The sequence below is a fragment of the Henckelia pumila genome, chromosome 3, assembly GCF_033568475.1.
Source record: "Henckelia pumila isolate YLH828 chromosome 3, ASM3356847v2, whole genome shotgun sequence".
Lineage (NCBI taxonomy): Eukaryota > Viridiplantae > Streptophyta > Magnoliopsida > Lamiales > Gesneriaceae > Henckelia > Henckelia pumila.
Window position 1 is genome coordinate 175,996,294 of NC_133122.1, and position 11,513 is coordinate 176,007,806.

An 11,513-nucleotide genomic window follows, 5' to 3' on the forward strand; every position below is an offset into this window, starting at 1 on the left:
TAGATTTGAAAGATTTTTTATCAAGATAAATATGTCAATATAATATTTGTAAAGATTTGTATGTTGTAATCTTTCCCTATAAATAGGGTACTCAGATAAATTTTTTCTTCTCTCATGAATTCTCTTTATTCATCTCTCTTATTATTTTATGATTTATAATACATTATTAGCACGATGTTGTAACTAATTGAGAATGAAAATAATTCTCATTTTATTGATGCTATTGGAATAGCACAATACACTGTGGTCTGTGTTGTCAATATTCGATGTTATGAGAGATGTTCATTGGTGCTCTAGAAGTAGCACAATGAAATAATTGATATATTGGTGCCCATAAAATATCATGAATATGATGATGGCTATAAAATAGCACAACATGATTTTATATTGAGAATTTGAACAAATTCATGATCATGATATAATATATTGAGAATTTTGAGAGATTGATCATGATTACAATTTTGATATATCGAAAGATATTCATGAATTCATTATATAATATATTGAATATTGAGATATTCAAGATTAACGATAAAGATGTGATATATGATTTCGTATATTGAGAAAGTGAAGAAACCATGATTGATATCTGATATGATATCAAATATCTATAAATATCATTGAAGAAATTGATCTCATTACAAAATATATCAAGATTGTATCAATATTGAAATGTTGATAAAAAGATGCAAGATTTGATAATATTCATGAAGAATATTAATATAAGATCCAAAATTTGGAAGTATTCTCGAAAAATATAATGTAATGCCCTTTTGGTTGTTGAGATCTTATGAATTGAGAAATTTAGTACAATTTCTCAAAAAATATCGATATATGATCTAAAATTGTCAAGATCCATAAGAAAAAATTATTAAAGATATATATGAGATATATTTCAAAAGATATTGACTTGATATCGATTCAAATCATATATTTGTTCTTAATGCTCTAGAAGAAGCATGATATATTATTTGTCAATATTTTTATGAATAGCGACTTGATGTCCAATGATGAACTGCATAGGCTATTGATTGACAATTATGAATGTGCGGTAGTAAGATCGCAACACTATCAATCGAAAAAGAAAAATAAATGTTAAACCTAATGAATTGGACCATCATATATATTGGGCAACGATGATGATAGATTGATGGTAGCCTATGCATGATGATGTTAATGGGTTGATTTATGACAAAATTCAAGTCATTTTATTTATTTATTGAACTAATTTATTTTTGGTAAATTAAATTTTTATTTCTGTTTAAACTAAATTTTGGAAAACTCTAGTATGTGTTTTGATATTTCACATAAATTATTTTGATGATATAAAATAAGAACTACAAATTTTGTAAATCTATTATATTAGTCAATATATTGCATGAGATATTGATTATGCAATTTGGTAATAATTTTTTTGATTTGAGAATTTTTATATTTTAAGGATATTGGGTTGTTAAATCTTTTTTTAATAAAATTTGATTATGGATTTTAAATTTTTCAATTTTAATTGTGGATATAAATTTTGAATTTTTTCAATCATTTGATTAAGCTATAACTTTTTAAATGAATGATAGAGTATTTTTATCACATGTTATTATCTTACATGTAGTAACATGAATTTAATGTGAAATGATATTCGTGATATATCAAATATCATTGTTGAAGGTAAAAGATTTACTGGTGCATACAAGAATTTGAAAAAGGTACACTTGATTTTTTAATTGCAATTCTTTTAATATAATATCTTATTTATAGTATTTTGTTCAAGAAAAGACAGTTATGAAAGTTGTCTTATTAATGTGGTCCATTCTTTTAAGTGAATGTGACAGTGTCAATGAACACATTTGATACACTGTGGTTGATTAATTTTTCAAGGAAGAATAAGTTATCTCGTATGAAGCGAGATATTAATTATAAATTCGACATAAAATATATATTCAGATATACATCACAATCAAGTATTGTACTAAATGCACATCGTTATCTCGTATCACTATCGTACCTGAAGTACGTAAAAGATTTTGTTGATATCTATCAAGCAAGATATAAATTTTGTGGAGACCGCTGATGTCTACCCAAATCATATGTTTCATCGTATGTTGATTGAATGTTTGAAAGATCTAGAAGATCGTTTGAGTGACGATGAAAATAATGATGTGCTTGATATTATAAAATAGTGATAAACATTGACGTATATGAATTTTTGAATCTAGTAGATATTGATTTGATTTAAATAGTATATTACAAATCAATATTTCTAGAAGAGCTAAAGAGCTTCAAAAGTATCATTGATACAAATACTTTCAGAGTTTGGCATAATGAATTGAATTGAGCATTCAAATTATATATATAGTTGAAAAACTATTGATAGTGTACAAAGATGTTAATGAATAAGCCAAAAGTTCCTGGATCGATAAATATGGGTGTTTTTTGAATCAAAGATCCAGAAGATTTTATGAATTCTTATTGGCTTATCAAATTTGATACCACTATCATTAGTTCAAATTAATAGAGAATCCCCATATTATCTGGAATAATAAATAACATAAGTCCACGAAGCGCAACATGATGTTTGCAAAAATACGTATTGAGAAAAACTTCCAGAATATATATTCAAGACAAGCTTGATCAAAAGAGGATATGCATATCAATTTTATGATTATAAATACATTGGTGTAGTTGATTTATTTTGCCTTCAATCAACTACGTACCAAACCATGAGAATAAATGCGTCATAGTTGGGGATATCTGAAATATATATTATGTCAAATGATTATGTATTGAAAGTTAATGTTTGTGCGAGAAATGCACTACATAAATCTCTTGAAGAGATTGTAAATGTGTTGGAAATAAATTAGATCTTATGATCAATTATTTGAAGCAATGAGATTTTATGACGCAAAATTCTCATTTGTTATTCTTGTAAAATAATTTTTCCAACATTGAGGGGGAGGAATTAGAAGCTACAATAGTATTTTTGAGATCGATCCCAATGAAATATAAAGTGAACATGATGTTCAAAGTTTAAATCTCAAAATAAATTATTTGATCTTGTGTTTAAAATCATTTATACTATTTAGCTTTATTTATGTTCAAGTTGAACAAAGTATATAAATCGTCTTTAGTGACAAAGAACCCATTTAAAGAAAATGAGTGAATATCTCAATGTGAAAAGAATAACGGAGGCTGGTCGTTATTAAAGAATCGATGTCCTGCAGGACCATATCTTATACTACTTGCAAGTAAATTAAAAAGAACGCTAGAAGTGTGAACGGTCAATTATTTCAATGAATTCAAGTTAGATTATGTTATTCCTGAAAAATAACAAGCATATTAAAAGATGGGATTTCACAAATTATTTGGGATCGAAATGATATAATCATTCGTGTGTTTTGCTATTATGCAAAATGATGATTATTTTGAACAACAATTTCTAGAGATTGTTAATAACAAATGATTGACGAGTGACATGTTGAATATGAGCAAATATTAGCAAATTTTATCAAAATATTTCAATTAGATTATGAGAAAATATTTGCACTTGTCATGAATGCACTGATTTGACGGTGATATATTTAGAAACATCCTCGAAGGATTTGATGCTCAAAATATTGTTTTGTCAACTTGAAAAAGAATAAAATATATTTGGTCTTGAAGTACCATATCTTTGACAAAATCAGCATCTGAATAAATTTTTGGCAAATAAGTGCATAAGATTGAAATATTAAGAGTTAATAATTTCAAGTGATGCTTGCAAGAGGGGGAGCAATCAAAGTTGTACTCTTTTTCCCTTGTCTATGATTTTTTCCACGTGGTTTTTCATAACAAGATTTTTAATGAGGCAATTAACAAGTACCGTGATAGATTTCGTACTCTTTTTCCTTAATTAGGATTTTGTCCCATTGGGTTTTTCCTGATAAGGTTTTAACGAGGCGCATCTATCGTCGGGAAGACATCCAAAGAAAGTATATGTTGTTGTTCTCTTTTTTTTGTTCATATTTTTTCCACGGGGTTTTACTGTCAAGGTTTTAACGAGGCAGCACTTGAGTTCCGATGAAGTTCCCGAGCATCCATCTTGCCAAATGGAGATTTTGAAGCATTGATTGCTTGTGCAAATAATAATCTAAGGAAGAGTGTTATAAATATATTATTATTATAGATGATTATCTTTATCTAGATAGATTTGGAAGATTTGTTATCAAGATAAATATGTCAAGATAATATTTATAAAGATTTGTATGTTGTATTCTTTCCCTATAAATAGGGTGATTGAGTTCAATAATAATTGCACCTGATTATTGGCTCATATGAATTTTTTATTCTCTCATGAATTCTCTCTGTTCATCTCTCTTATTTTTTTTTATGATTTATAACAATTTCTCTATGCTATCTATCTATTAGACTATTACAAAAGTCTCACTTTGAGCTATGAATTTCCACATTTGTCATATTTTGTATATTGAGGAATTTTATTGGTTTTATGGGCTTTATTGACATTTTCAAGGATTTTTTGAGGTTTCCCATGCCATTTATAGCTTAGCTCAATAAATAATAATTATATGTATATTCATTGCTAATATTTAATATTAATATTAATATTAATATATGTGCTGGTTTTGTGCGCTTAAAACATTAAAACATAAAAAACTTATAGTAATTATCTATCTTTAATCTTCTATTACAAAAGCCTTACTTTGAGTTGTGAATTTCCACATTTGTCATTTTTTGTATATTAAGGAATTTTATTTGTTTTATGAGCTTTATTGACATTTTCAAGGTTTTTTTTAGGTTTCCCATGCCATTTATGGCTTAGCTCAATAAATAATAATTATAAGTATATTAATTGCTAATATTTAATATTAATATTAATATATGTGCTTGTTTTGTGCGCTTAAAACATTAAAACATAAAAACTGATATTAATTATCTATAATTAATCTTCTATTACAAAAGTCTCACTTTGAGTTGTGAATTTTCACATTTGTTCTCTTTTGTATATGAAGGAATTTTATTTGTTTTATGGGCTTTATTGACATTTTCAAGGCTTTTTTGAGGTTTTTCATGCCATTTATGGCTTAGTTCAATAAATAATAATTATAAGTATATTGATTGCTAATATTTAATATTAATATTAATATATGTGCTTGTTTTGTGCGCTTAAAACATTAAAACATAAAAAACTGATAGTAATTATCTATAATTAATCTTCTATTACAAAAGTCTCACTTTGAGTTGTGAATTTTCACATTTGTTCTCTTTTGTATATGAAGGAATTTTATTTGTTTTATGGGCTTTATTGACATTTTCAAGGCTTTTTTGAGGTTTTTCATGCCATTTATGGCTTAGTTCAATAAATAATAATTATAAGTATATTAATTGCTAATATTTAATATTAATATATGTGCTTGTTTTGTGCGCTTAAAACATTAAAACATAAAAAATTGATAGTAATTATTGATGATTTTATTTTAGTTGGTGTGCTTCAATAGTTCAATGGCATGGGAAGATTCATAAAAATCAAGTGTTATAGTTCGATCGTTCTATCAATTAGGGACAACCATTGTATCTCAACATATATTTTTTTTTTATGTTTTCAACAAATATATATATATATATATATATAGCATATGTACGTATTGCTTTAAAGTTGTTGGTTAAAGATAAATCGAACTAAAAGTATAAAGAATGTATATAATACACTACAAGAAAAATGCCGATTAGAGACCGACAAATCTATCACAAAGAGAAAAATTAAAAACACAACATTAAGACTTCAATAGCTAATTAGAGATCGAAGTTTGAAATTGATCGTAAAAAGTATAACAATTAATTTGAAAAATCTAAAAAGTTACAGTGAAATATGATAGTTTCAGTCTCAACAAATAAAATTGTTGTCACGTTCAATTATGTGATATTATTAAAATTGAAAGTCTTATAATAATTAACTTTGATGTTTTATTTTTATTTTTTTGATAAAACCAAAAATATATCATTTTCAAATTACAAAAACATTATATTTTTATTTAATAAAAAACTAAAAAACTTATTTTGGTAAAAATGCATCTAATCTAAAACTATCACGTCCTTATAAATTATATTTATATTTTGAATTTTACTTAAAATAATCATATCACCATAACATAAAAATATTATTATAAAAACCATTTTCACAATTTTTAATGTTAACATAATTTATAATTTTTTTATACAAATATTATTTAAGGAAAATATTTAATATGTATCCATGAATGGCATGCAAAGAATCACTAGTATTTTGAATAAATTAACTTAGGCTAAAAATATAACTTTCTTTGAGAATAATAATTTGGAAAAATGGGACCATTTTTTAAGAAATGTATTGTGACATATATTACACTATTTATCTATACATGAAACCTCTTAGAATAATTACTTTGATCAAATTAATAAATGGACAAAAATGTCTTTTACTACTTATAACTACCATCTTTCAATTTAAAAATATAAAAAATGTTCATTATTTTTAGATGTAATATAAACTATTTATGCACGCGAATTTTCGTGTGTGTGGATTATTAGTTTAAAGAAAGGACTGATTTGGTTCTCTGTTTTTAATTTACATATTTGACCATGATAAAGTTTTATAATTATAAATTTAAATATAAAAATTTAAGCATAAGTTGGAGAAGGAAAAATCGTGGCGTTGAAAGAAAATCGAAGTCAAGTATGGTGGCCAAATTTTTAATCCCAATTAATGCTTGGTTTGAATCTTTGATTCTTTTCCACGTTAAACTAAAAATTTTGATATGAGTAAATTGTATTATATTATATGTGGTATACTTTTAAGATTTATTTAATAAAATGTTTCGGTAATTGATCAAGATACAATATAATGATATATCATTTTTTTAATAATTGACGAGAATATATATCATAATTATGTTGGAAAATACTAAAATTGGTGAAAATATATATAGTATATATCATTTTTTTTTTGCTATGCTGCCCACCAACCGTGCCAACCTCTGTGTTCACTATGTATATTTACTTTGATTTTGAAACTAAGAGCCAGTTTGGACAAAAAAATCGTTACTTTAATAATTTCAGTTTTTTAAAATGCTCTTTATCTTTCTTAAAAAAAAAAAGCTCTTTATTTTATAAAAAAACAGATACTATAATTTTTTTTTAAAAAAAACAGAAATCATTTTGGTATTTTTGAATAACTATTGAAAAATAATTGTATTTTTATTTTAAAATAGATTTCTATGCGAACTGCGCATTTGGCCGGGAAACATAATATTTGAAGAACCAGTCACAAGTGTAATAAGATTAGGAATATAAAACGAAGACTTTGTTGGATGTAAAAAATTGCAGGAAAAAAAAAAAAAAAACATATGAAGGTCAACTTCAGGCTGAATCTGTGCAAATTGGGGGGAAATCATGGGCTACTCTGTTTCTTTTTCCTTCATTTATTCCATTTTCAACTGTAAAAGTTCATTTTAAGCTTATATATATTTCTCCTGTGATGAATGCCACTCGCGTGATTTGCCTTAACAAGATTTTGATGGCAAGATTTATGCATGCGAACGGATGATCATGTATATATTTGAATTTTGACGATGGGGAATGTAAAAGACGCAACTTTACTCCACCATGTGTGTATTATACTGCTTTTACTATGGTTTCTCAATTCATTCGACTGCTGCCACCCTGTTGCTTATTTTCTGTCCCTCGTCTATCTCTATTTCGTAAGCTTCTTCTTTTTCGTATGTGGCAGATCTTATGCGATTCCGGATTGAAATTTCTTTTTATCCTTAAAAGAGTAAGATCTTGTGTGATTCGGATTCATGGGTCAGGATGGTTTTGCAGGTTCATGAGGAATATGTGATTAGATTGAGAAAGAGACTGAAGTTTGAGGCAAAAATAGAGTCGAATCAACGAATGGTAAATTATGATTCAGTGTGTTTTTACTTCGTTGATTGATTGTGTTGTGTAGTTTTGTTGAAGAGGAGATTATGAAATCGGTGTGTCATTATGTCTTTGTTTAGTTGAGTGTTTCTAGTTACAGGAGGTAGGAAAATGAATATAGCAAGAGTCAGTTGACCAAGATTTTGATGTCGGGGTGGTAGCCAAGTAAAAATGAGGAGTTACATTTATAGTTTGTTGATGTTATTTCACTAGGGAAGCCATGTCAGTTACATACATGAGAAAAGGTGTCACTCAAGTTGAAAGTGTACAATTCTGTTTCAATCTTTAACATGCGAAATAATCATTATTTACAAAGGTGCTTCACTGGGTTGAGTCCATTCCATTTTTATTGCAGTCAGGTTGAAATTTTTTAATTAAAATAAGTAGTAATGTAGTGTTCTTCTTACATGTCGATCACATTTTCTGTAGGTGTTTTCAGATTCGGAAACTGTAAAATGGTTGAACCATGCTATAGAGAAGATTTGGCCTGTTTGCTTGGAAGAGATTGTTTCTCAGAAAATCCTACTCCCTATGGTTCCTTGGTTCTTGCACAAATATAAACCTTGGACTGTGGTATGAGTTGACATATTGGTATAACCTTGATGATTGTTTTTTATGATGCTTGTGAATTGACAATTGCCAATGGGATGGATGGATGGATAGCTGTGATTGTGGGGCTAGTACGAGGTTGCTGCCTATTTTCGATTTTTGATGGGAAATACCGTATTTGTTTATGCACAGAAAGATGCTGAGATTCAACATCTTCATTTGGGAAGATCCCCACCAGTCTTCACCGAAATGAGGGTTCTTCAGCAATCCAATGGTGATGATGACTTGGTAAGTGAACTAGAACCAACGACCTATCAACATGTGATGAATTTGCTCTACTTGTGCTGCTACTCTGTTAAAGGAATATTATTGTCAACCAACTGCAGGTTTTAGAATTGGGAGTGAATTTTGTAAGTGCAGATGATATGAGTGCAATACTTGGTGTGAAACTGAGGAAACTTCTCGGATTTGGGATGTGGGCAAAATCACATTTGTTGGACATGAAAATTGAAGGAAAGGTAAGTAAAGCGTCACTCTGTTTGGCAAATCTAGCAGTTTTGGCAAGCTTTAAGAATTTGCAGCAATCTAATCGGATTCTGTGTTTTTTTAAACACAACCCACATTTTCAAACCTTTGGAAATGAAACTGCTCACTGAATTCACATGATATGAATAGTTCACTTTCTTTTCTGGCAGGTGTTAGTTGGGTTTAAGTTCCTGCCCTGTTGGCCATTCATTGGTCGTTTGCATGTATGCTTTGCTGGGCCACCATATTCTCAGATAACTGTCAAGCCTATATTCACGCATGGCATCAATGTATCAGAATTTCCAGGGATAGCCGGATGGATAGTAAGTGCATAAAATTGCTTCCATGCGTCTCTGTAGAGAGGAAAAGAAAATGGAGACCACTTTTGTATTCTTCCTGTTATGTAGACTCATCTGACTTATTGTATATAAATTTTCATTGGCTTAGGATAATCTTATGGCCCTTGTCTTTGAGCAAACTCTAGTGGAGGTGAGATGATTTACTTTATGATTCTTGAACCCGAGAACATGTATATCATCTTCATTCATGTTATCTCCAGTTAGGTGCATGGATACTTCTGTTCTTATTATGTCGTTTAACATATTTTTAAGATGTTGAAATGTTTCATGTACCAACTTATAATGTTCTGTTACTTTTATAGCCTAACATGTTGGTGGTTGACGTCAAGAAGTTCTGTTCACCCCAACCAGGTATCTTTCTAACTTCACAATTTCTAATTCATGTTCCACCAAGTTGAGTTTCATTTGTTAAAGCATTGTGTTATTTTCTATCTTGGACCAAGAAAAGGTAGAGTTCCGATATTAGTCTCAGCTGTTCCCAACTCCTAACGCTGAGCTGTGCAGATAGAGTGAGTTTATTGGACATTCCTCGCTTTTTCAAGTGAGTGAGTGATGAAACCGTAAAACTTGGTGATGGCTTGATTGTTCAATGGTTTATGATCACTTTGCCTAATTGCCCCCATATCAGAGAACTGGTTCTTTGTTGATGCAAAGGAGCCCATCGCCCATGCTACTGTGGAAATTCTTGAAGCTGCTGATATGAAACCAGCAGATTTGAATGGTTAATTCAACCTCTTTGTTAACAATTATATGCTCGAGATTTTCTTGACTGTAACTAGAGTTGTTTTCAGGTTCAGCCGACCCATTTGTGAAGGGTCGATTAGGACCCTACAGATTTCGGACCAAGACTCAGAAGAAAACTTTGGCTCCAAAATGGCATGAGGAATTCAAGATCCCTATTTGCACATGGGAATCACCTAACATTCTCGTCATAGAAGTTGTTGACAAGGATTTCTTCTCTAATGACACAATGGGGTGTGTTCACTGCTCTTTTATCATTGATACTTTATCATGTTCACCTTGTTTTCTGGATCTTGGAGCTAGTCCTTTTCATCGCACTTCCTAATTTGACTATATTTAGAAAACGTAATTTTAGCGACATTTTGTCAGGAAGCTTATGCTAGTTGCTGTATGCATATTTATTTTAGAGAACTAAATAAAGGTTAGACATATTTTATCAAAGGCTAGTTTTTCAAAAATGTATTTGCTAAGAATATTGACAAACCCACCTGTTATATTCTCAATTTCTGATTACAGTGAATTAATAAGGTAAATGGTGCAGAGATTGCTGTTTGAGCATCAATGAAATCCGGGACGGCCGGAGGCATGAGATGTGGTTGCCATTGAAGAACATTAAATGGGGAAGATTGCATCTTGCAGTGACTGTTTCAGAGTGCAACAAAAAGGTACAATTTATCCTTTGACACCAGTAAATATTGTGTGTATCCACTTAGATGCAATCCTGCTTTTTTGGAGATGATCCCACTTCGTTTCTTCATTTTGGCTGTCATTTGAATCTTTAAATCAGCATAGTTTTTGACGTAGTTCCACAGTTCTACCTTTATAAACACTAAAGCTGTTTATCAAAGCAGCCTGCAGAATATTCGCATGATCTACAACTTTTCGAAGATGAATTAAATTTCGCGAAAAAACGCTCCTTGCTAAGATCATCCAACATACTCCCGAAAGTTGATGATGATCAGTGTGAGGCAATGGACAACAAAAGAAAACCGAGGAATCGATTTCGGATTCGTGGCCATGATGAGCAAGCTCTGGGTGATGGTCATAATTCAACAAGGAAACTAGTCGAGGCCAGGGCTCTGATACATCCAACCAATATATGGAAACTGATAAAATCACATCGAAGATGTAGGCATTAACAGATTGGTTCAGTGTTCCACAGAATCATAGCTTGATTATCAGTGAGGCTTAGGCATTGTTTTAGTGCGAGTTTTCTTGAAAATGTTGAGTTTTATATTATGAATGCAGTGTAACTCAAAACATTCGACCAAAGGAAATATGGCAAGAAAGAAACAAGAATATTTTTTTCGCTTATTTTCATATCATTTTAATATCAGTATTATTTTAGGGGGGGAAGAAAAACTAAATTTTCTCAGTTCATACTACTTTATT

The 11,513-nt window shown here is 29.6% G+C and overlaps 1 protein-coding gene across 4 annotated transcripts; it reads left to right on the forward strand.

The window, feature by feature from the left end:
* Positions 1-7,380: 7,380 nt before the first annotated feature.
* LOC140891261 (C2 domain-containing protein At1g53590-like) lies at positions 7,381-11,408 on the forward strand. Of its 4 annotated transcripts, none has more exons than XM_073299668.1 (12): positions 7,381-7,727; positions 7,849-7,923; positions 8,377-8,520; positions 8,689-8,784; positions 8,883-9,014; positions 9,192-9,344; positions 9,469-9,510; positions 9,683-9,731; positions 10,009-10,101; positions 10,172-10,355; positions 10,663-10,786; positions 10,973-11,408. In XM_073299668.1, the coding sequence occupies exons 1-12, from the start codon at positions 7,599-7,601 to the stop codon at positions 11,258-11,260; spliced, it is 1,509 nt and encodes a 502-aa protein (XP_073155769.1). In that variant the 5' UTR covers positions 7,381-7,598; the 3' UTR covers positions 11,261-11,408. The 4 variants fall into 4 exon arrangements, with proteins under 4 accessions (XP_073155769.1, XP_073155770.1, XP_073155772.1 ...); XM_073299669.1 differs by having other exon boundaries at positions 10,178-10,355; XM_073299671.1 differs by having other exon boundaries at positions 7,381-7,634.
* Positions 11,409-11,513: the final 105 nt, after the last annotated feature.

Bases quoted from the DNA above. Each gene is read 5' to 3' on its own strand.
- LOC140891261 (XM_073299668.1), top strand. From the start codon at position 7,599: ATGGGGAATGTAAAAGACGCAACTTTACTCCACCATGTGTGTATTATA. The intron at 7,924-8,376 runs GTAAATTATGAT...CATTTTCTGTAG, and splicing joins TAGAGTCGAATCAACGAATG to GTGTTTTCAGATTCGGAAAC. The intron at 9,511-9,682 runs GTGAGATGATTT...TTACTTTTATAG, and splicing joins TTGAGCAAACTCTAGTGGAG to CCTAACATGTTGGTGGTTGA.